The sequence below is a fragment of the Lonchura striata genome, chromosome 2 (assembly GCF_046129695.1).
Source record: "Lonchura striata isolate bLonStr1 chromosome 2, bLonStr1.mat, whole genome shotgun sequence".
Classification (NCBI taxonomy): Eukaryota; Metazoa; Chordata; class Aves; order Passeriformes; family Estrildidae; genus Lonchura; species Lonchura striata.
In genome coordinates this window covers 78,859,710-78,885,413 of record NC_134604.1, presented here as the reverse complement: position 1 = coordinate 78,885,413, position 25,704 = coordinate 78,859,710, and the positions used below count along the sequence as shown (strand labels likewise).

Genomic DNA, 25,704 nt, shown 5'->3' with positions numbered 1-25,704 from the left:
TTTTGTTTTATTGGGTGTTTTTTAAAGTTAAGCCTGATTTAAGAGTACCTATACATCAGGATTGCCAATAGGTCTAATTTTATGCTCATCCCTGAGTCAGTGAGAGTGTACAGTAAACTTTTCTGGTACCTGTGGATGTTAATAGGAGATTTTGTTCATTATCTTCTCAGGGGTTACAGAATCAGACCAGTGAATAAACTTAGTCTGATTGCAGGTACATAAGGCATCATTAAGGCATCATGTAGGGTGCAGGGGGTTTTCAGGTGCAGTTTATACCGGAAAAATGTTACAGGAGCAAGCAAAGCTCCCTTTTCCCTCTTTTCCCCCATGAAGTTCCTGTGACAACAGTACTTTTGAGATAGAGGTGGAGTATTCTTGTGTTCCATTTTAAAGCTGACCATACATGCAATGAACAGACTTTGAAATGCTTAGAAATTAACATGTGATTCAAACAAACCTCTAACTGAGATTCTTTTGCCTTTGAGCAGTGGGGTGTCTTCAATTGCTGAGACACTTCACAGGATCACATGTAGCAGTGAGCGAGCCCATGCCCATGGATGGGTATTGGAGTTAGAGCTTTTATGCTGTTCTGGAAGGTACTTGTTAAGCATTTAGAAAGAAAAACACAGGATAAAAATAATCACATTCATCTGTTGGTTTTGTCTTCCTGAAGCCATGGGGTTACAAAGAGGATAATATGGAGACTCATACTGCTAGAAAAACACAATTCACTTTTTTTTCCTTGCACAAGATATAGAGGCAACTTATCACAATGTGCTTTTTAGAATCATGCAGAATTACTGTTTCCTTAGCCAAATTTCTATTATGCATGTATAAGTCATCATACATTCAGTTATAAATGTATGGAGGGAAAATACATCTGTCAACATGGAATAAATCTCAAAGCTTTCAAGAAAATACTGTAGACAAATTAAGAACCTATAGTATTCTTGTTTGGGTTATTTTTTTTAAGTAGGATTATATTTTCAATTGCACAGTTTTTTTTTTAAGTAGTGTTGTATTTTCAATTGCACAGCAATTTCAATTACATGAAACAGTAATGTTTCATTCTGCAAAGTTTTATTCAGGACCTGTTTATAATGTTTTCATTTCCTGAAAGAATGAACAAAAGACTGATGTTGAAACAAAGCAGGTTGTTTTGGTAATGTGCAATTTCCACACCTGTAATCTCTCTCTATTTCTTTCAGTCTTTACTCTAAAAATGTTTCAATTTATCTATGTCACCCAACAATTTGCACCAGGATTCTAGCTGTTGGCAATGCTGAGACATTCAACCAACTGCTTAAATAAATGAATTCATATGTAGTTTGTATGTTTGAAAAATTGGGAGGCTGATTCTATTTCTCACATAAAAAATCCTCTATTATTCCCTAGAAATTAAATTAGGATTTTGTAACAATATCATTTTAACACTGGGTTCACATGGATATATGGAAATTCCAAATCCACAAGAAAAATGCAGAGATAGTGAGTTTGCCAGTTTAATGGGGAGGGAGATTATCTAGCAATGGCACAGTTTATTAAACAAAGCATGGCATAATTTATTCCTATTTTAATAGAAAAGACAGCAGTTGAAGTAATTTTATAGATTTGCTGAGCATTGCTACTGGAGTATTTTCTTGGGTACCACACAGTGCCCTTTCTGTTAATTTGCTAGCTGCCATCATCCCAGTCTTTCATTTCTTTTATTGTCTTTTTAGCAAAAGATACACATTTAGTTGACCCAATCCCAATTGTATCATGGAACACTCCATTATTAGATTTTTATTGGAGTTAAAGGCCGTTTTCCAGATGCTTTCTTATCATTTTACGCAGCACTTTAACTGGTACACAGTGGTGGCTTTTGTCTTTATTTACTAGCTTGGCAAGACAAACAGCTGGATTAAGCAGAGCTTCAGACACAGTATGTAATTTCCATAAGCCTTTATATAGAAAAACTGACCTTTCTTCAAGTCTTGAACTCTGCTGTCTGTAAGCTGCTGCTAATCAAATATTTAGAGAATATTTGATAGCTGCTTTTGATTTTTAAAGAGAAAATCATATGTAGCTTTTAAACAGCTGTGTCTCTTGAAGAAAACCATTCCTATTTTAGGGTAAGTTCACTAAGTAGGAAAATTAATGTAAGAAACTTCCTCACAGAACTTGGATACCAGTGCAAGATACATGATTGAAGATTTTTAGGTCATATGGAAGTGTATTCTAATCACTAAGTAATTCTATGCATTCAGCTTTTCCTGCCTTCTTCCGATGGAAGACAAAAGAAAGCTGATTATAGCAAAATGGGAAATCAAGCCTTGTACATTTCCCATCTCAAGTCATTGAAGACCATCTGTGACATGGAAGACATACTTTTCTTTTTCAGTACTAACATTTATAAAAGTATGTCTTTCATAAACCTTATGTACATAAGGAGCAGTGCTGCTGGTTGAAAAAACATTCTGAGGGCCACACCACCCTCTGGCAACTGTCCCTTGCAGAGTACAAAGACTTCAATAGATGTTGGTGTACATCTCTGTCCCAGCTTGCCCCAGAAAAGCTGGCTGTATCGATTTAGTGAGCTGCTGGTTGAGTGTGTTCCTGCTCTGAGAGCCAAATTATGACCTTTAGGGTTTGTGCATACCAATAAAGTATTTAGGTGCCTAAGGCTAAAATTGCAGTCCTGGGAGAAGAAAGAAATTTCTAGCTATATCTTGGCAGTAGAAACATGTATGAGAGCATGAAGAAATTTTTCACCTTGGTAATTTTTAAGCTCAAGTAGGATCCCCTGTGAGTCTTGATTTCTTAAGGATTTTCCTGAAAGTGCCTTAATTGACAGCTGCAGTCGAGCTTTTTCAGACTGCAGTTTTAGCCCTGCTCTCTTTTCTGTGTATTGATTAGTATCCTATTAGAGAATGCTTCCGTTCATTTGACTAATACTAGCCAAATTTGATCAAATGATAGAAAGGAATCTCTTCTTGGATTTAAAAAAAAATTAATTTTGGATGAATGAATGTCAGAATTTGTCAAGAATATTCTTGTTAAAGAAGCAAGAAAAAATTAGTTATTTTAAGTTCAGTTTAGCAGCAGCCAGTCATCAGAGTCCAGCAGTTTGGCCATAGTTTGGGAATAAGTGCAAGCCAAAAATACTAGCTAAGGGTGAGATGGAAGGTACTGGAGACCACAGAAATGCTCAAGATACTATAGAAGCAAGTGAGGCAGTAGCAGCATTGGAGAGGAACTGGAATTAAAAAAAAAAAAAAACAAGGGAATTGCAACGTGGGAATCTTGTAAGTAGATGGAGTTGTAGGAATAATAAGATGGGCACCAGGGTTTGCAAGACCTTTGATGGGGTTAGCAGGTCTGTCTGTGTACTTGTGTTTGCAGTGTCTTGTTCACCTCCTTTGGTTCATTGATCTCAAATAATTTCAGGACAGAAGGTGGGTGTAGAGTAACTTTCTGATTTCAGGAGTATTACTGACTAGTTCAGTGTTGTTCTTTGGTTCTGTCTCAAATGTCTTTAACCTGCCTGTGCCTTGCTGTAGCATAAATTGGTCTTTAACTGCACTAGGGAAGCAGAAGAAGGGCAAGTATATGTTAGTTTGAACTTCCAAGCTTGTCCTTGTAGAAAACTGAGGCAGATGCTGGCAAGATCCATGTTTTTCCTCCAAAGTGTATGCTTTCCATTTAATAGCCTACATTATTTGGATTTTTCATATCAGCATGGCTTTGAGTTAAAGGGAAGAGCAGGCAAGACTTTTTCTTTGCAGTGTTTTTTTTTATGGGCCCCTATTGCACCCAAAATGAAAATAATTCATTACCTTTCTGTCTTTTAATCTTTTAGAGCAGTATATAGATATGTTGATTATTGATTTCATGTATGAAACGTTAAAACAACCTCAACTATTTTAATAGTCCTGTGCAAAGCAAGGCTTCAAAAAAAGCTAATTCTTGTTTCCTACCTTTAGACTCCTTGATTTCATGCTTTTGTTAGTAGTTATGCTACTGCACTGGTAAAAAATGTCTATTTTGCAGCAATTTGTAGTTGGCCTTCTTTGCAAGACAACCTACACCTAAAAATCAAAGGCTTTTTACAAAATAATGCAGGAAGGAGATTTACGTGTTTCATATCTCAGATTATAAACTGATGCAAATACAGCTCTAAATTTCATGTAGTTATACCTACTTACACAATCCAGGATCATGACCTTTACAATGACAGGCATTCAAGATTTGACCTTCATTGCAAACTTAGGTCAGATGTCAGTAGTGAGCCAACAAAACTCCTGCTATGTCCATCTTAGTGTGAGCTTGTATTAGGTAGAATTTGTTTGTGGTTTAGCTGCTTTGAACAAAGGAAAAATTTTAAGAATCTGGTAATTTGTTTTCTTTTAGGACCTCAGGGCAGAAACTCCACTTGGTGACCTGTGGTACCATGACTTTTGGGGTAGCAAACTCAGCAGCAATACCAGTCATAAGTCATATCGACCGCTAACTGTCCTAACTTTCAGGTGAGATTTGTATTTTTGCTTGAGGTCTGAATATTTTTTAACCTATATTGACTCAATTGAATTTAGGGGGGAGGCAACAAAAAAGGCAAGAACAAAGTAGCTGGAGGGTAGTTGGATACCTTTCCAGAATACAATTTTTGAATTCACTACCTTAATCTCAAATGGTGTTTTAATTTTCCAATGGTTTCTTCCCCAAAATATTCACTATTTTGACATTCTGTTTTTCTATCTACTTTTCAGGGATCTTGTGGTGGTGTGGTTTAGTATGTCACATCATCAAGAAAGTAGGAAGTGTATGTTCCCTTTGCTTAGCCATGCTGCCACTTACATTGCTATTGTAGTTTTTGTTCTCTGCTTTCCTGCTGACCTGTCAAATTGTTTATTTTATAAATAGCACCACGGTACTGTGGCCTTTTTCCATCAATACACTGTATAGTCTTCCCACCTCTTCACTCCAATATTCTAACTCGAGTGTCTGAGAATCTAGTGAAATGTCTCCCTATATATAACTTGCTGGTTTTGTCAAATAACTAGAGGTTTAAGAAGATTACTTTGTATATGCTTAGCTCAGGTTTTTTGCACAAAGATTCAAGTAAACAGTAGACCATGTAGAAATCTGGCGCACTAATGCAGAGAATATTTGAGGACTTGGTCTTAATTTCTTTATTCTCCCCTTGTGACTCAATGGTGTCAGTGGGGACTTGGTGCTTGTTCTCCCCATTCTACAGTGCAGAAGTGTTCCCACCCTTAGTCCTCATATTCAAGCAAAAACTTTAACTCTTTAGGGTTGTGTCAATGTTTTAAGTACCTTGCACTGTGGGTTTCCCTGTGTATTGGGCTTTCTAAACATTTTTGTCAAGATAAACAAGCAACAGAATAAAACATGTCAGAGTTCTAAACCTATAAAAGCTTTCAGTGCATTACACAGAATATGCTTTCCTTTTTTTATTTTTTTTCCTTGTCTCTGTGGTGTAGTCCGTATCTAATAACATTCTGGTTTGTTTAAAGAGTGAACTGGGGTACAATCATTACTATAGCTGAAAATATAGATGAGCCTGTGGAGATGGTTCATAAAACACTTTTTTCAAAGAAAGAAATGGGTTTACTTAATTTCCCTAAGCTCCAACCTTTGTGTGCATCATATTTATAATAGGTTAAGCTTTTAAATAGGTTTCATTAATGCCAGATGCACATTGACCAAAATAACTGGATAAAGTCCCCTATTCTAACAAAGTTTCTGTGTATCTTACCTGCTGATAAAAGCATATGGATAATAGCATAGTGTTTCCCCTTTTTCTTCTCAGTGTCCATTTTACTGCAGAGTTCCTGTCTTGAATAGGGATTTAGACTGTATTTTCACTTACACTTCCTTCTGATTCTAATACTTGTATGAAATGTCTCTTTAACCAATCTCACAAATCAGTTATCAAGATATGCTGACTATTTTCTGGGTGGATACTGATTGTACCCACATGCTAGGACCTCTTTCAGAGGGTATGTCATATTGGTTTCCTCACTGTGTAGATTTAATTAACATAATTTCATCAAGTTGGCTGCTCTTAAGCCCAGGGGTATCCCTCAGTGGGCTGGGTTATTTATCCCCAGGATACTCCTGTGTTACAACACTGAAGTTACATTGTTGACCAAAAGCCAGTTCTAAGTAACTACAGGAATGATTACAACAATCGTTCTAAGGTATGTGTTTGGAGAGGATAGATACTGTATCCATGTGATATTCCCTATGAATGTTTGGCCTAAAGACTGGGATATTGTTTCTATCTTGCTGTGGTGGCTAAATGGTAACTCCAGGTGTACTGACTGAGATGTCCACTTTATTTTTGTGTACACATGTCCACTATGGGGCTGTTTAGTTTTTCTATTTGTATTTTTCTAATCATTGTTGTAATTCCTACCCCTAATATTTTTGTTTCTATATAGAATTAATTACCTTTTTGCTGGAGGCTTCTACCCAGTTGGTTTCCATGTCATCAATATAATACTGCATTGTACTATCTCAGTGTTGATGGTTGATGTGTTCTCCATATTATTGGGTGGATTGCAATTCAGCAGTAAAGGAAGACGGCTAAACCTGGCTCCAAAGTCCTCTCTTCTTGCTGCTTTGCTCTTTGCTGTACATCCAGTGCACACCGAGTGTGTAAGTATTGAATAATTATCTCCAGAGATTTTCATTTTAGAAGTTCTTGACCATCTTGACTAATTAATTCTGGCATAGCCTTAGACTCTACAGATTGCTTTTATATATTCTTAACACTTCTCTTGTCACTTGTCTTAATAGAACAATCAAATATTATGGTTTGTACATCCAAGGCTTGTAATTCCACCAAGTTAGACCTTATTAAGAAACACAAATCATTCAAGTACAATAACTAAAGGAGGATAGCACTATGCTACAGTTTCACTACCTCCTGGATTTCCCCAATTACTTTTCATTTCCATTTGCATTGGTAAAAAAAGCAAAGAGTTTTAAAATTGGAGATGGGGCACTCTATAAACTTTGTATGTGACTAGTAGAATACGGCATTCAGTTTTGCATCCATGCTGCAAGGAGAACACTGGAAAAATTGGAGAGTACTCAGAAGAGCTATGAAAGTGATTAAAGGGCTGGAAATCATCCTGTTTTGTGAGAGATCAAACTGGGTTTATATCTTTAATATGAAGGAGAAGATTAAAGAGGTTTTTTTTATAAATCACAGTCTGTAATTATGTACATGGTCAACACAAATTTGACAGTAATGGGTCCTTTAATAATGCAGGCAAAGCAAAGATATAAAGATGCAGAATAGAAGCATGGCACATATATAGCAATCAGTTAAAACATCTGACCAAAATACAAAGTCTTTGGGAATTCTGTGAAGAGAAGATGGTGTTCTTAAAAAGCTCTTTTGTGCTCAAAGTTAAGAAAACCTTATGGCCTTATGCTAGTGGGCTTGCTTAATGTCGTCACTGATCTCTTGACCTTTTGATAATGAATAAACCAAACATAAAATTATCACAATAAGGGAATTTTTTGGGGATTTTGTTAGAATTTGGAAGGTCTGAGCTACAGAAAAAGTACTAGCTTTAATTTTGGTTTTGTCCTAGTAATCCTTCAGTGCACATTCTACATATGTGGCACTGAATTTTTATTTATTCACAATATGCCATGGTTTTGGGTTCTTGCATTTGCTCTGCATACGATTGGTAGGGAAAAAGTTATTGAAAGCTGTGCTCTCAGCTGACTGGGGACCTTGCATGTATTGAAGACCTAGAGATGGTGCAAAGTTATGCATTAGTAATTTGCCCTCTTTTCTGGCAGTGTGGCTAAAACATCTTGACAATCATTCTCTGGTGTTCACTTGCCTGCACAATAACTTCTTTGTGAGAGTGCACTGTGTCAGAAGGGCCCCTCATATTTGTTCTCCAAAACCAGTTTTAGATGTCAGGGTAAAGTGAAACAAGTCTTCAGTGCTTTTGATGTTTTGATATGTAAAGAGAAGTCTCACTTGAGTCTTAACTTTGTAGTAGACCTACTATTGACCCCTTTATCAATATCGATAAATTTATTCTACATTCCATTTGACTCTAAAAATCTATTTAAATCAGCATGAGAATATTAATAAGCCCTTTGTCATGTCAAATAAATTACAAGTGATGTGGTCTGCTTGCATATTTGAAGACTTGCAAATGTTTCAGGCAAACAGTGGAAGAAGAGGGGGAAAAAGTAGCATGCTTATATATCAGGCCTCTTCTAAAATTCAGGAATGAACAAAAGCCTCTAATCATTTACATGGTGAATAATAAATCCTGCTGCAGTGAAGAAGTAATTTATACTGCTACAGTTCTAGGATGAGTGTGTGTCTGGCAGCATCTCTTAAAAAGCATTCCTTGTGATTTTAAACCTGTGAGTTTTAAGTATCCGACATCCTGGTTTTGAAATGAAATGACATATTTTGACATAAAATTGTGAAGAATCCATCTGTTTGCTGCTTTGGGTTTTTGGTTTATACAGAGAAACAAAACTGTCATGTAAAACAGATATTGAAAGGTGTAATGCTTTCAGTACCTGTGTAAGGAAAACACTATAATTTTCCTACATACAAGTAAATACTCTTGTGCTATAGTTCTCTGCTCTAGAAAAGGCCTATTCTATGTAACACTTCAGTGATGAAATGCTAAATGAATAATGGACATAAGACTATATCTGATACTAATTTAAAACTAATTTGTTTGGGTTTTTTTTCCATTGTTTGCCTTCTTTCCAGAATCTGTATGCCTTATCTTGCATTTTAGGTAACATTTTACTATTGGAGTCATCTGAAGCTATGTGTGTTATTAGCCTTTTAATCTCTTTGCTGTAACAAGCGGACATTTAATTTCGAAATTGTGTCTGCTCGCCCTAACTTTTATAGCATTAGGAAGAGTGGTTCCTGAAGCAGAATGACACTTCATTATTTTCACCTTCCAAAGCACTCCACAGCTATTGAGTTAATTCTCATAATTCCTTTGTATGATAGAAGAAGCAGCAGTAGAGAAGTTAAGTGCACAGCTGTAGATAAATCAAGAAGTTCTTCTTAGCTGAATTTAGGAGCCCAACAGTTTCTTCTTTCGCAGTGTTCAAGTAAAGCTAACAGTAAAAGTGGGAGAGACTCTCTGAAGTGGAATCAGTCATACTCTCATACCCCTACATTTCTTTCTCTGATGTTATTTGGAAATAGTTGTTCCATCATGTTTCCCTAACACAAAAAATGCCCATTTTCTTTTTTGGTTTCCTCTTTCTGTTCCACACAGAAAATGGACAACTGGTATACTATACGAGAACTGAAATTTCTGCTTTTGTCCCTTAAATACGATCAGCAAAAAAGAATTTAAAAAGAAAACCTGTAGCTGTTCTGCCCTGCTTCTGTACATCTGAAAACATGGAATCAGCACTCCAGGAAGCAGAGCTAGGCTGAAAAATAAGGGGTATTTCCATGATCCTTGCTCTGGGTGTATGTTCTAGTGAGGTTCCAACATGAGGGCTTATACAGTCCCCTACCAGCTCCATGTCATGAGTTTCACAAAAAATTAGTGGTGTTATCCTGACACTTGTGGAATTGAGAATTGAAGACCCAAAAGTGTCTTGCTCTGTTTCAGCAAGTTATTTTAAATACAGTTTAGGGACTTGAACCAAAGCTTACAGATAGCCCTGAGACTGCACTTGATTTAAATAGGTTGGCACAGATCTTGAGTACAGAGGTCCCAGGATGTGCTTCTCATTTTCTTTTGCATTAGTACAACTTCTGTTTCAAGATGCAGTTGGAGGTAGCTCTAATGCAATCAGTTAATATAATACAAAAGACTGCCAGAGGGGGAATATTTTTTTTCCCTGAATCTGCAAGCTGGAAGGTATTTGTCCATTCTGAGTGTTCAGATTGCAATTTGAAGGCTGGCTTGTCTTCTGAAAGTGAACAGTTTTGATTTGTGTTTCAATAGAGCTGCCAATTTAATTGTGGTTCAGGATGTTTGGCTTCCAAGCCATGTAATGGCTTCAAATTGAAAGAGAGTAGATTTAGAATAGATATTAGGAGGAAATTCTTCAGTGTGAGGGTGGTGAGGCACTGGCACACGTTGCCCAGAAAAGCTGTAGATGCTCCATCCCTGGAAGTGTTCATGGCCAGGTTGGATGGAGCTCTGAGAAACCTGGTCTAGTGAAAGGCAGGGGGGTTGGAAGGAGATGATATTTAAAGTCGCTTCCAACCTAAACTGGTTTATATTTTGATGTTTTCTAAGTGTTCTGCTGAAATGCAGTTGGATCCAAAAAACAGATGGAATTGTGTAGATTCTCAATTTAATGCAGTGAAGTCCTCCTTCATGTCTTAAAAAAAAAAAAAAAACCATAAACTAAAATTTTTATAAACCAAAGCCAAACCATTTATGTAGTTGATACTGAGCAATACCAATAAAAAATAGGATGCATCTAAAAATCTGGATATAACTAATCAGCTACACCCACTTAACTGTATCACTTTTTTCCTTTTTATTCTATTATATATTTCACTTTGTGTGTGTTCCTTTACTTAAGTTTTTCTAAGAATAAAAATCTGATAATTTGAAACTACTTTTTTTTTTTTTTAAGGTTGCTGGGATTGTTGGTAGAGCAGACCTACTGTGTGCCCTGTTCTTCTTGTTGTCATTCCTTGGCTACTGTAAAGCATTTAAAGAAAGTAAGCATTCTGTTTGCCCCTTTAATTTCCTATTGTGTATATTATCATCATTTGTACATTTCAGTGAAGTATAGCAAAATTTAAAATGTCAGATTGATTTGTTTACCTTCACAAAATATATTTTTTTATAAAACCTACTTTAGCAGCTATTTATTGTTAGAAATTCTGAAAAGGTTGCTTTCCCTAATTCTTGTTAAACACTGAATTTGATTTAAGCAAAGTCCACTTTCTGACAGGCTTATTTGCTAAGTGTTTTAGTGTTTAGAAGTTTAATGAAGCATTTTAAGAAGTATTTTAGAAATAATTCAAGCCTACAAATGTATATGCTTAAATATTTTACTACTCTTTATGCCATTATGTTGGGATGTCTCAAATGGAAGTCAGCTTTTTGGAACACTATTTGTATTTTTAATGAATTGCAAAGAATTATTCCTATGACTAAGCCTTCTGGATTCCTGCAATATGCAACTGCTGGCATATAATGGTGAATATAGTGTTACTCATAGTTTTTGTAAGACAGCTGTGTTAACATGAACAATTCCGTGGTAGATGCTTTTTCAAGTGAGCTTTCAGATCTGTAGTATTATTTGATCTGAATGCAGGTTGGCAGTTCAAATACAGTTGTGGAGAAATTATCTTGGGAGCTCTGTTAAATAAACACACAAGAAAGCACAAGTTCATGACTGTGGAAAGCTTTGCAGGACATGTAGTCTGGGATCTGAATGGGCTCTACCACACGAAATACGGGACTCATTTGGGAAGCCACAAGGAGCTGTGCTGTTGTTCCATAGGCATGGCCTGTAACAATGAGCCAGAGCTGGCAGGGTATTTCAGAGGTACCTCAGCTGACTTTGTGACATGGCTTAGCAGCATAGTTATGGCATCAGAGAGACCTCAGTGTGGGCTGAGAGGCGTGAGTTAGTCCACAGTGAGCTGTCTGATGCTGTGAGCAGCTCCTGCTCATTCCATTTAGATTTTTTGGAACTACTGTACATATTTCTATTGCTGATATGATATGTTTATCTTGCCATTTCAAATGTTACTTAGGATGATTCCTGTTTACTTCCTATATATATATTTTTTTCCTTTGAGTTTAGGTTTAATTTCTTTCAACTGAGCTAATGATTTCTTGATGAAAATTGGCCTTGGGTTCTTGCTTGTTTATTTATTCTTATTCCACCTATATTATTGGATATGATTGTGCTTATGATGTTTCTTTTATTAGTGGTAGAGTAAGATAGACCAAACAAAATATTGCCTTATCTGTTTTCCAGTGTCTCTGGTAGACAGATAAGTTTATATGGCAGGGGTAATGCCACTGCCTGTGGCAAATGATCTTTGCTTGAATAACACAGTAGCCACATTCTTAGGATGAGCACTGGAGACAATTATATAGGACCCTCTAACTATTTTGTTATAGAGGACATCTTGGGAATGACTAAGGATGCATATTCTGGTTAAGGATGCTCTTCAACTTGTGAAGGCCAGCTTAATAGCTTTTAGAAATCAGTGTCAATGTAACAATATTCTTGGACTGAAATTTGTGTCATTGATACAGAAGAAGGAAAATGTTGCAAAGACAAGATACTAAGCAGCCCTTACTGATTTTTATTGGGTATTACATGATAATAGGGGAGCAGATGTCTTTTAAGCAATTTTGCCAAGGAAAATTACAGTCTGCCAGCATTGTCTTTCAGGTCAGTTTTCAATGTTTATTGTCACCTTCACTGCCTGCTTTTCCCTCAGCACTTCTTGGAGAAGTTTAGACTTTCTCTGTACACAAGAATTTGTATCCAAGTTACATACTTGAGTCTTTCACCTTGACTACTGCAAAGGCACACTACTGACTCATCAACCAGGAGCGTATCACCCAGGAACTCCAGACCTTTTTCTGCAGAGCTGCTGCCCATGCCTTAATTTTTGCATGGTGTTGTGTTTGATTTTCATGAGGTCCATTCCTCCAGCTTGTCATAGTCCCTCCAAACAGCAGTCCTGTTCACCATTGTAACCATCTATTCTCTAGCTGAACCCCACCAAAGCAATTTTACTTGCTGCCCTCATTATATTTTTTTTCCTTTTGTGGAGGGGAGGTTTGTCCAACCTGCAGTTTGAACGTGTTTGAACATGAGTGCTTGTGCAGGAAAGGGGTGTGTCTGTATTGGAAAGGGCAGCCACAAGAGAAGGGAGGCTCTTTTTTCACAAGGAGCTATATGATGACAAGGGGTAATGGGTGCAGTTGCACTGGGAAAGGTTTCACCCTGATGTAAGGAAGAATCTTTTTGCAGCAAGAACAATCAATCATTGCAACAGTCTCCCCATGGCAGAGTCCCCATGACTGGAGGTTTTCAAGATGCATTTGGACAGGGTTTTAGGTGATCTTGTCTAGACTCCCTTTCCTGTAAAAATTGGACCTGGTGATCTCTGGAGGCTCCTTCCAAACTGAGCTGTTCCTGTAGTTCTTTGTATGAAAGGTTTTGCCACTTGGAAAAGATAACCAAATATGGGGAAGTGACTGTGGTAGAATATGACTCTTCAGTGAATTTGTAAAGTAAAGAAAAAAATTTACCCTTGGTATGAATTTCCTTCTTTTGTCAACAGTTCTTCTAGGTACTCTCAAATGATAGGTTAAATAACAAGTAAAGAACTTTTATCTGACTTTAGCTGAGTTTGATTCTGTATAGATTGAGGGAGTCAATCCCAAATGTAAGCTAGTCTCACTGTGAGTATAAGAAGATGCATTTAAAAAATATGCACAAAATAATTTAAAAAACAGACTTAGACAATGTCTCCTAAGCAGCAAAGAAAAAGTCCTTTTACTTCTCTTAGAATATTGTCCTTCTGATGTCAAATCCTCAAGATCCAGAATGTCTGTGATACTGCCAATGCATGTTGCTAGTTCTAGAGCAAGTTAAGAGATGTTATTACATAATTTTCTAGGTCAGGCCAAGAAGATAATTTATTTTTGTGAAATAGTCTTTGTGAGAAAGAGAGGGAGAAAACAACCAAAAACCCCTCTGTATCAAGTTTGTGTTCCTAATCAAATAGAGATACTTTATCACAATCCTACACAAAAGTGTATTGTACCAGTTTGTTCTAATATCCTTTTACCTTTTGTCCTGCTGGGCTTTTTGTATATTAAAGGCAAGCATGGCCCTAAACTGTAGGTCAACTATGTGTGTCTTTATTCCTGGATTTGTCTGTCACATTTATATAGAGCTTAGCTCACCACATTTTTACAAAGAGTGGGAGAAGAATTATCAAAGGTTGATTTTGTTTTTTGTTTTTAATTGTTATGAATAGACACATTGTAGTGTGACTCTCTTGGAGTACCTAGAAGAGGGTACAACTCTTAAGACGATCAAGATTTGTGGACTGAAGTTGTATTGTCTTTTGAATATAGTTACCAAAACATGTTTGATGCCAGTTTGCTTTTACTTCATGAACTTGAAGTGAGCATCTGAGTAAAACAATTATTGAAAGCCTGATGTGATGCTACTGATATGGTTGGGTCAGTAACATATATTGTTTGGCTACTAGCAGCATCTCAATGCTATTAGCAGACAGATTATCTAAGTTTTTAAGAAAGAACCTGACTATTCTTGAAGCAAGGCAATGTGAAATTTGTGTATGACTGAATTAAAAAAATCTGTACATGTTTCAATAGTTTAGACATAGTTAATGAATTGTCATCCTTTAAAGAAAAGGAGTCAAAAATCATATGTAGGAAACTGGTTAGTGCTTATTTTCACTTGAGAAAATGAATATAAAGATTTATAATTTTTTTTTTTTTTGTGTGGGAGTAGGAACTCATGAAATGTCTGAGGAGGATTTGGAAATACTATGGGGAAAGTATGTGTAATAGTGAAAACAGTCAGGAGATCAGAAAAATATCGATGTTAGGCTGGAAAACTTCCAAAGGAAAATAATGGTTTTTCTAAGGCTTAAGATATACTGCAGTTTGTTTACTTGATTTATTTGAGGTTTCAGTGGATTTTTGGGTAGACAGTTTCTTTTAGCCAGAATCTGAAGCTTTTTTTTTTTTTTTTAAGTATAGGCATTTAATTATGTGGGCTATAATTATGTCTTACTGAAGTTATACAATTCTGTTACTTTTTCCCAGTATACCATTTTTGAAGTTAGCATCTTTGAAAGGATAACATTTATAATTGCAAGGAACTAATCTGTTGTTCTCATTCTGTCCTGCTGTTTTAAACACAGCTGTGGGGACAAATCCACTGCATAGGCTTTGGAGACAGCAAGAGCTGACAACTGTTTAGGTATGTTCTGAAGGGAATTGTGGGTTATTAACTTTGTTGAATTTTAATGCAGCTTCTCTGGGAATTCATAAGGCAATTTAAAAATGCTGTAGTGTTCATTTTTTGCCTTCCTTTGTCTTCAGTTTTGACAGTGATCCAGTTGCATGTACTTGCCATCTGCATTGGCAATCCCTGAGTAAGGTAAAATGAGGAGTTCGTGACTTGGTCCATGTGAATAACATTGTTGTAGATATTAAATATGGGATCAGCTCTTTGTTCATATGCTATGACATCTAAAATTACTTTGTTCTGATTGTGTGTTTCTGTTTTGTTTTCTTCTGTGTAGATGTCAATCGGTCATCTACTAGTTCATTGCTAATTTAATAAAGCATGCAAAGTAGCGATGAGTTTTGTGAATATTGGAGGTTTATATTATGGAAGTTTTCTTACAGATTGGAAACATTTAAGTCTCATGTGTGAAAGAGATCATTGCTAAGATATGGGGAATTTGTTAGCTACTGCGCAATTGGTCAAGAGATATTTAGTACTGTTAAACATATGAGCCCTGATTTTTCAACTGTGTGCCCTACCATTCATATTTGAACACATTTGGAGGGAATAGTTGTAAGTGAAAAACCTAACAATTTTATGATTTTAGTTGGCTGAGGAAACACTATGACCTTTTTTTGATAGAATTAATGCTAACTCTCACTTCTCCAAAATGTTGTAATTCAGGGGATAGATGCTTCCTTCAGTGTGGCCTCTGGGTAATGCGTTTGAAATGGCTGGAATATGTTTAGGAATGGCATTTCCTACTGTAATATCATTAGTAAGTGAAACACCGAGCTGAACTGCAGTAGTGTGTACATTTGGAGACACGCAAGGAGGTCTTTGGCTCAGTTTAATTCTAACTGGATTCTTATGTGTTTTTTAAGAACAGATAATTCTTCCCCCTTTGCTTAGCAATTCATGAGTGGGAACTCTTAGAGCTTGATTAGAAGAATATCTGTAGCAGTTTAGTTGGAAGACACCATCCCCACAGACAAGGTACATTAATGGAATATATGAGTGTTTGTGATCTATTTTATTTAAAAAATAAAACTTCCTGCAGGAGCTCAACATAACTTATTTTGCTTCAACCTTCAGAGTAGGTGCTTTCACAGAATCAGTTGCTGTGTTTCACCTGAAGATGGTGGCTCCATAAACTGCTCCAAGCTGTCGCCTGGCTGACTCTTAAGTTGCTCAGCCGGGTTGGAAGAAGGAAATGCTGAAGACCTAAGTGTCTGAATTGATAGTAATTGCTTTGGACACTGTTAGTTTGGCTTTACAACAAAAATAAACTTGGTAGTTTAAATGTGGCATTTTCGTCATATGCTTCACTTCTAAGGAGTTTGTTTTCATTGACCTGTGGATTTAGGACACCAGAAAATAAGGTCTCTTGAAATAGGATTAGTATTTAAGTGCACTATCAATGTGTGGCTCGTAAATTTAGGATAAGTCAATTCTACACTATACAACACTTTGTGTATACATCCTTGCCCTAGAAATGCTTATACTCGAGTCTAGCAGTCTAAATGGAGGAGCTCTCACGGCTTGTTTATGGTTTACATAGGTATTTGATTGAATCCCCTCAACTTTCAGACTTCATGTACTCCTAAAGAGGGACCATCTGAACAACGCCTTTTGGGTTTATGTAGAAATATTATATTTTTCCAGCTTAAAAGAAAAATAAGCAACTACTCTATTTCTTTGGCATGCTTACAATTTTGTCCATCTGTTAGAGTGGCAAAATGCCCACTCACAATATGGCATACCAGTTTCAACCAGGCACAGGTGCCAATGAGAGATTGGTTTCATTTTCTGACACAAGATTTTTCTGGTGGGAAGCAAACCCATATGAGGGGAATATGCTTTGTTAGACTGATTACTTCTGTTGGCATGTGTATATCTCATAATAAGCTCTTATGCAGTGCTTTACATTTTCAACTCACTCTTCAAAAAAAATATAAAATTGAAGGCATTGCTGAATGATGATCTTTTGTATCTATTTTGCCAGCTGAGTTTACTCAGATTTCTGCAGTTGAGACAGGGGATGGTGGGGATGAAGGGGTGTTGTGCATATTGACCCAGGAACAAGGATGAAATGAAATGTTTCTTAATTGAAATTCTTTCTCTTTGAAGTGTAGTCACTCATGTGACTGAATTTTGGTAATATTACAATTCTCTGTATAACTGCTGATTTTTTGAGCCTGCAAAAGAAAACAAAGGAACAGAGATTGTGCTTTTCAAGAGATCTTGTTTACAGAATCAAAGAGTGTTTGAAGTTGGAGGGGTATTGGAGTCACCTGACCTGACCTGCCCACACAGGGTCACCATTGTCCAATTGTCCAGGAGGCTTTACTGCAGGATTTTGCAGTTCCCCTCATTGAACCATATGAGGTTCCTGCCAGACTGTTTCTCCAGCCTGACAAGGTCCTTCTGCATGGCAGCACAACCCTTTGGTGTGTTGGGCGCTCCTCCCAGCTTGGTGTTCTCAACAAATGTGCTGAGGGTGCCCTCCGCCCCATCATCCAAGTTATTAATGATGATGTTGAGTAGGACTGGACCCAATATTGACCCCTGAGTACACTGACCTTCAATTAGACTTTGTGCCACTGACCACCACCCTCTGGACAAGCCATTCAGATAGTTTTCAGTCCACCTCACTGCCTGCACATCCAGCCTGTTCAGAAACAGCTTCTCTGTGAGGATCTTATGGGAGTCTCTGTCAAAGGCCTTACTGAAGTCCAGGTCTTTGATTCTCAGTTTTTGGAACCTTCATTATTTCTTTTTTGCTGTGTGGCTTTATCATCTTTGCAAGTCCATGCACAAGCTTGACTTTGCTGGACAAGCTGAGATATTTCTTGCATCTGAGACTTGGGATGTTCACAAGAAGACAGACTTGTTTATGCACAACTTTAAGCATGTGCCTATTGAATGTCTTCAGTTTTCTTTTATTTGGCTGGACCATTTTTCCAGGCCAGATTGGATGGTGCTCTGAGCAGCCTTGGTATAGTGAAAGGTGTCCCTGCCCATGGCAGGGGGTTTGGAATCAGATGACCCATAAGGTCCCTTCCAAACCAAGATATTATATGATTCTGCGTTTTTTCCAGTTTGTCAATGGAATTCTGACTTCTTCTTTGTATGATTCCTGGCCATTGCAGCCTGGCAGCACTTCTGATCTTAATAAGCATATTTCTTATTCCAGCATCCAAATGGAGTAAGGACAAAGGAAGAATCCAATACAGAATGTTATCTTTTTTTTCACAGCAATCTAGTATCTTACTGTAGTTTTCCAGCAGTTATTTGTACCCATTCTATAACAACTTCATGCAGCCCGTATTTTTTTATGGCATATTTCACACTCCTTCCAGTGTTATTCTCGTGCCTTTGCAAAGTCAAGGTATAGGATGTTTACAGATTTCCTTTTATCAGGAAGACTTTTTTTTTTCCTGTCCAAGTCAAAAGTTATACTTAGTTTTATATAAATGACTAAATATTTGGTGAACAGTTAATCATATTCTTTTATGTTTTAGAGTGTCAATTTTTTTGTAATTTTGACCAGTCAGCTTAGTTTTTTATCTGTATATCCTTCTGTATTTTTGTTCCTTTTCACAAGTACATCTCTAGTCATTGTTTTATTTTATTTGAGATTCCTGGATTCTCATCCTTTTTTCATGATTTCTGAGACGTAACAGTTGAGGTTATTCTGGGTTGTATAGGACCTATTGAGTGACTGTAACCAATTGTAATTTAAAACAATTGTAATTTAATTTAACTTCTCTATGAATTCTGTCTCGTAGTTCACTATTTTTGCTTTTGTTTTTCCTTCCTTTCTGCTGATGCTTTACTTGTAATCTAATTGCAACTGACCTTTTTGGAAAAAATGCAGGAAAAAGTCACAGAACACTTGTGCTTTCTTGGCATTGTCCATTTTATTTCTCAATAAATATTGAAGTAACTCCTTCCTCACTACTCTTCTTACTAATATATCTGTGGAACTGTGGGGATTTGTTCTTTACATACATTACTTTTTCTCATTCTGCGATGTGACCTTTCTGTGTTAGATTTTCTGTATGAATGTACTGCTTTTACATTTGTCCTTGATGATTTGACCTAGTTCCCTTTTTACTATTACTCTTCGTTTTTGAATCATTTCTGAATTGCCAGCTGGTCTCTTACTATATATACTTACTACTGTCTTCTGTGTTAAGATAATTTGTATTTGTGTACTGAATACTGCTTCTCTGAGAAGTGCTTAGTTGTCCTGACTCCTTACCACTAAAATTTGATTCTGACAAGAAGAAACCTCTCAATGGAAGGAAGTCTACTTCCATAAACACAGTAAGAGTCCATTGGCTGTCTTCACTATTTTTCTTTCTGCACTTACTAAGGATGATTTAGGGTAATTTGGTGAACACAGTCAATTACTTTGCCTTCTATCCTTGCATTCTCTGTGCTAGTTGATTTCTCCATTAAAAAAAACAAACCACCAAAACAAAGAAACAAAAAAAAACCCACTAAAACTGGTTTTCAAGAACTGGCTGAACAGTCTGTTGTACTGCAAAGTCTGAAAAGCTCCTTGGAGGGATGTATTTAGACAGAATTCCTGCTGTCTTAGCAGTACTCATAGAAGGAACATTGAAGCTCTTTCCTCCGTGAGTTACAACCCTCAGCTGTTCTTCTGTATAACTGATGTGGGCTGGAGTTTCCTGTTGCATTTTAATTTTTCTACTTCCAATGTCTCTTTAGTCATTATATATTTTGTATTTTCTTTTTTTTTTTTTTTTTTTTTGCATTATTCAGATGTGTATAACTTATTTTCTAAAAGAAGACTTTCTTTTGTCTTTATAACATTTGCACCTCTAATGTTAAGTTTTACCTCACCTCTGGAGACATAATTTGGAGTGGAGGGAGAAGGATCAAATGCTCTCTATGTATTGCAATGGTTAATCTCAAAGATCTTAGTATTCACTCTGCTGAAGCTTTAGAAGTCTTAGGTAAGGTTTTTTTAGGTTAGAAGTAACCTCAAAACCTCTTTTTTGACATATTTGTATGAAAAGTTTGTAGCTCTCCACTACAAAAGAAGTAGCCTAGTTCAAAATGAAAGAGGAGGCCAATGTCAATAGATCCTTTTCACACCAATGGTTATGATTTGTATCTGACCCCAACAACATTTGAGGTAGTGTACTGGTTTCCCTGTATCATCAGTGCAGAGTTACATCTCTGAAGGGTGTTCAGCTGCATTTAATTATGTAACAATCCATAAAGCTGTCCTCTTCTCATGGACAGTTATAAAGGAAACCTAGTGTACTAGCTTAAGTGTAGGTGTCTACTGCTGTTGAAATATCTTAATCCTGCCTTTACCCTTTCCACAGACCATGATTTTAGTTCTCTTTAAGCACTGAGAGTCCAACCTGCATTAGCAGTAGAGAAGAACTGCTCCAGAGATCAAGTAAAGTAGGAAAGGGATTCAGTCACTGAATGCAGAGTTCAACTTTGTTTTTTCACATGCTAAGTCAGAGATTGATTCTTGTGATGCCTGTAGAGCCCCTGTTACTTGAATCAAGAAGCTGCCTCTGAATGAGCAGAGTGCTTTCCTCTGTTGCTTGCACCTATGGAGTAGAGGTTGTGACAGATATGTTTTTATGTGAAGTACCTGTGTATTCTGTGTGTGAGAGTACCTTGGCTGAAGTAGGGTTGATTGTTATATTCATCTCAGATATCCCTGCTTGTAGTACCCAAAATCAGCTACATGGTACAGTCTTTAAAATTTTTTTCTTAATTTTTTTCTTTTGAGTAGAAGCTGTAGTGGCTCTTGATCTCTTAACCCCAGAGTCCCTCACCCTGCTGTAAAACTGCTTCCTGAGTGCAAGGACTAACCGTTTCTGCTCAGCTGCTGACATTTTTGAGCTCCATGGCATTCTATTACAGTGATAATAAAATTACATGAGGCACTTAGTAAATGCAACAGCTCTGAAGAAGCAGCTCATTGTGCCTTTGTAGACTAGACTGCAGTTAAAACAGTTTATGTGACACTTCATGAGTAACTATTACAAAGAAATTCTTGTTCTTATGGTAGCTTGGAAGAGAGCAGCCAGTAATGACAGAGCTCTAGCTAAGGATAATAAATGTCTTGAAATATTGGGAATTAACCTTTGCAAATGACAAATTGTGAAAATTATGTGAAGCTTCTGCCATTCTAATTAATCTGGCTAAAACATCAAGTAAATAGGGACATTTCTAATGTTTCCAAGAACAGAAAATGAATGCAATAAAGGGACAAATGCCAGCATATTGCAAGAGGTGCCCTATGCTTTTTAAGTCTTTGTGATCAGATCTTGACAGGTAGAAAAGATTGTGATACTGAATGGTGTTTATTTTTGAAATCCTTATTTTAATTTACCTTTAAATGTATAAAATGCCTAAAGATATGGCATTTTATATTTTAACAGGTAAGGAAGGACATACGTTTTCTGTATTCTGGGTGCTGGTGAGTGTTGTCCTGGGTGCAATAGCCATGCTGTGCAAAGAACAAGGAATTACAATACTGGTAAGGATTCTCTTATTAACTGAATTTTCACCTCAACATCTGTCAGGTATAGTTGTAAAGTCTACAGAAATTTATCTTCTCCATATACACACATTTTTATTCTGTTCAGAAAACTAATTAATGTTGACAAAAAGCAGTATTCTTGTAAATCTGTCTTCTTGTAAGTCTGTCTTAACTGTATCTTTGCCAATCTGTTAGAATTTTTCCTGTTAACTTTTGTAAGCAGGTTGCATATATTTTTGCAAAGTAGAAAGGTTTTGCACCATTAGTTTCACTTCTGTTGCCCTGGGTTTTAATGAAATTCTTGAGATAGCAGGACTATGAACTTCTCATGAAGAGAAGTTCAAGGCTCATGAACAAAGATATAACTGGAGGCGAGCATTTTTAAAAGCTCCATTCCCTTACTTTTGTGAACAGTGTAATTATAATTAGGGCCATTGTTTATGGCCCTAATTATAATTATAGTGTGGCCTAATTAGCACTTCTAGTAATGCTTCTCTTCCTTTTGTCCCTTATATAAGGATCTGTCTGTGGAAACAGATGTAGTTATTGTTGGTGTTTGTTGTGGTCTGGCTTTTTATAACTTTGGTGAAGACAATGGTGTTTTGGGTGACCAAACTGGCCACCTGAAATGCTGTATCTGTGATTTTTTACCTTTTATATAACCATATATCTTTATTAATCAATCCAGTTTATAGCTTTAGCTGACATAGATAAGTAACAGAATCAGAAAATTCTTTGTAGCAATGACCCTCTTGTCCTTGCTAGAAGAAAAGGGAAAAGAAATTACAGAAAACTTGATTTAGGACTTTTTTTTTCATAGATGTTTGTAGAGTGATGTGATTTTCAAAGATGTCTGTAAGGAAAACATAAGGAATTGTCTTAAAACATGTAATTATTTACTCTAGCAGTATGAAGTAACTGTTTGTGCTATCAGATGCAGAACAATTATTGGATTTGGGATTTTGTTTGCTGTTGCACTGCTAGAATGATTATATTTATTGTTGTGCTAAGGGGCACAGGTCAGAGGGATAAATAGCTAAATCACTCATTTAAAAAATTACTTGGAGGCTGAATGTGATTTTCAGTAGAATTCTTACCTTCCTATCTCTATCTGAGTGAGCCAAAAGCCTTTTAATTGGCAAGTGGCCTTTCTACGAGCCACACTCTAGTGAGGGGCTTGTGGCCTCCCAGTGTACCAGCACTTTGCCTCACCTGGAACTAGATTTACTGGATTTTACTGGGGTTTTTTTCTATTTAGTCTTTAGAACAGTGAGGTAATTTCTGAAATTATTAGAATATAGGATCAATACTCAAGAATTATCATGGCAATATGCTGAAACTTGGAAGCAGAAATACTAAGGTTTGATTTGCCAGTAACCTCAGTAGACTTACCCCTGGACACATTTATACATTTTGTTTGCTTCCTTGGAGGTAGTTATGTGTAAATGTAGCTCTGCAAAACACTGAATATGTTCTAGTTTTATATGTAGTGGCTGATGTAATATAGAACTCTTTTTTTTTTTTTTTTTTTTTTAAATTTTTCCCCATCACCTTGCACTGTGTTTATTGCTGTAATTGCAAGAAAAGCAAATCTGATACCTCTGTATACCTCTGTTAAATCTTTCTCAGCCTTTTTCTGTGACTTTTAAAAACAGTATTTCTGAAACCTGGAAATTCAAAGGTGCCATACAATAAAAAATAAGTAGAAGGCTTAAAGAAACTACACCTTACTGATAGAAGCCTTACCTTTTGACTGCAGCAGTTACACTGCAGAACATTTGGGGAAGATGGAGAGCAGAATTCTGTTGTGACCATGCATATGTTATCTGGCTTGCTGGTGCATGGTATTCCCTGGAGGGTTATTCCATGTAGCAGGAGAATTCCCATTACAGTAAAATTTTATTCTACTAATCTGAGCTCCATTTACCATTCTACCATCATTACTACCAATGTATCTCTCTATGTGTTTGGAATCAGAATTAAGATGTACAGTAAGTCAATTCAAGATGTATTTAAAAGAAAATATTTGTGGTTAGCTGCTTCATCTTATGCTGTTATTATTCTTTTTAGGGTTTGAATGCAGTGTTTGATGCACTGGTGATTAACAAGATAAATCTTTTGGAGCTCATTCGAAAGTTACTGTATAAGGACAAGTCATTGGAGGTGAGTCCTTGGATGTTTTGTTCATTCTTACAGATTTTGTTCATTCTGGCCATTCAGACAGTTATGTTCTAAATGACAAAGATTCAGCTTCTGGCAGTTTTGTTTTTTTTTTGTCGATAACAACCAACCAAAAAAAGGTATTGTTAGTCAGCCTAGTAAGGCACCTTTGCAGCAACACAAGTGGTAATGGGGTATTGTTAGAATTACATTGGATAGTGAAATCCCATCCACAGTTTTCTCAATAGTATGTTAAAAATGTTATATGGAACAGTTGACTGCTTGATGTAACAAGTTCTCCAGGGTCAGTAACTATACACCTGAAATGGTACTTGGAATAGTTTGGTCAGAATAAAGAGAGGGAAAGATTTATTCAGAGTCTCAATGACATAATTAGACAAGTACATTAAAAACGTATTATGTAAAGGGGTCCTAGTAGCTTTGTAGTTTAAAAGAAAAAGTTAGCTAAGTACTGATAGTTGCTAGGGATTGATTTTTCTTTCATTGATGTCAATTTATCTGGTATTGTCTCAAGTGGAGTCTGGCACAGTATTGGCACTGGCAAGCAAGTAACAGAAACAATCAGCCTCAGGTCAATGATGGACAACAGCCAAATAGACCTACAGCCTACTAGAGCATCACTGCTGTTGAACAGCTGAGATTCTCATCCAACATTCAACAAGGCAAACGAATATTTCTTGTACTTTGCTTCAGTGTGGTTTCACTGCAGAGGAGTCTCACTAATGTTTCTGAGTGGCACAAGTCCTGTGGGGTTTTTAAATTCCTTTGCAAGGAGTGAAATGAGGAGCTGCAGGGGAAATCAGAGGAAGTAGGTTCTCTAGAAATGAAATAATAGATTTGACCAAGGAGGGGTAAGTGAGGACTACAGGAGTGTTTCAGGCGGCAAATAGGAATGCTAGGGAGTTTTGCTGTGTAAGGAGACTAATGTCAACTAGAATATGACAAGGAAAGCATCTAGAGCTGTAGGGATCTAAAGCAGAGCTAGTTCAGAATTAAGTGCTGAAACAAAAGGTAATAAGTAGAACCTCAGGAATTAATGGCCAGTCAGCCTCACATCAGTGAGGTAAGATTACAGAACAGATCCCTCTGGAAGTTTATGTCAAAAGATGAATGACAGAAAGGTGACTGGAGACAGCCAACCCAGATTCACCACATACATACAGATTGTGCCTGACTAATCTAGTGGCTTTCTGCAATGGAGAAGAGAAAGCTCCAGGGAGACCACCTCTCTAGGAAGCCTGTTCCAGTGTTTGATCAGTAATAAATTCTTTACAATGAGGATGATGAGGCACTGGAACAGGTTACCCAGAAAAGTTGTGGATACCCCATTCCTGGAAGTGCTCTTGGCCAGACTTGACAGGGCTTTGGTCAAACTGATCTAGCAAAAGATATCCATGGCATCCCTTCCAGCCCAAACCATTCTATGATTCTAGGAAATATCAGAGTCAAACCTTTTTGGAGGGTTATTCTTTAAGCATGAAGAGCTCAGAGTGTGGGGCTTCTGTTTAAAGGAAGAACTTTTAAATGTTTCTGTTTCAGTGAAGAAAACATCAGATGTGCTTTTTCCCTCTTATTCTTTTGGTAGGAGTAATTTGTTTTAGCTCCTGTTACCGGCAAAAATCTGTTCTGCTCTTTTCAAGGAAGCATATCTAAGATTGTTTTGCTTTGTTTGATTGTCTGCTTTGTTTAGGCAGATTCTAAAAACTCTTCAAGTAAGAACATTTTTTTTTTCTTCTTGATTGAGACAGGTTTCAGTTTCATGCCAGATTTCAGTTAGTTCTGAATCAAAGAGGATACAATAACACTTCTTCCACTTTCACATTCTGCCTACTGAGAGATTTTGTGGCAATTGTGAAATCTGGTCTTAAAGAGACTGCATGTACTGTTAAATGAAATGAAGCCCTGGGCTAAGAGATTTTGGTGTTAATCTGTCATAAAGCAGTTATAAATATTCACTATAT

General features: G+C 36.7%; 1 protein-coding gene across 4 annotated transcripts in view; it reads left to right on the top strand.

The window, feature by feature from the left end:
* The window catches only part of TMTC4 (transmembrane O-mannosyltransferase targeting cadherins 4), a 55,536-nt gene that overhangs the window by 2,786 nt on the left and 27,046 nt on the right, over nucleotides 1-25,704 (top strand). For all 4 annotated transcript variants that reach the window (XR_002465435.2, XR_002465434.2, XM_021530250.2 and 1 more), the window contains exons 3-7: nucleotides 4,393-4,508; nucleotides 6,447-6,663; nucleotides 10,624-10,711; nucleotides 21,462-21,559; nucleotides 23,633-23,725. Coding sequence is in view for 2 of the 4 variants with exons in the window: in XM_021530250.2 (XP_021385925.2) it covers nucleotides 4,393-4,508; nucleotides 6,447-6,663; nucleotides 10,624-10,711; nucleotides 21,462-21,559; nucleotides 23,633-23,725 (612 nt within the window). In the remaining 2 variants the exon portion in view is untranslated. The remainder of the gene's footprint in view (nucleotides 1-4,392; nucleotides 4,509-6,446; nucleotides 6,664-10,623; nucleotides 10,712-21,461; nucleotides 21,560-23,632; nucleotides 23,726-25,704) is intronic.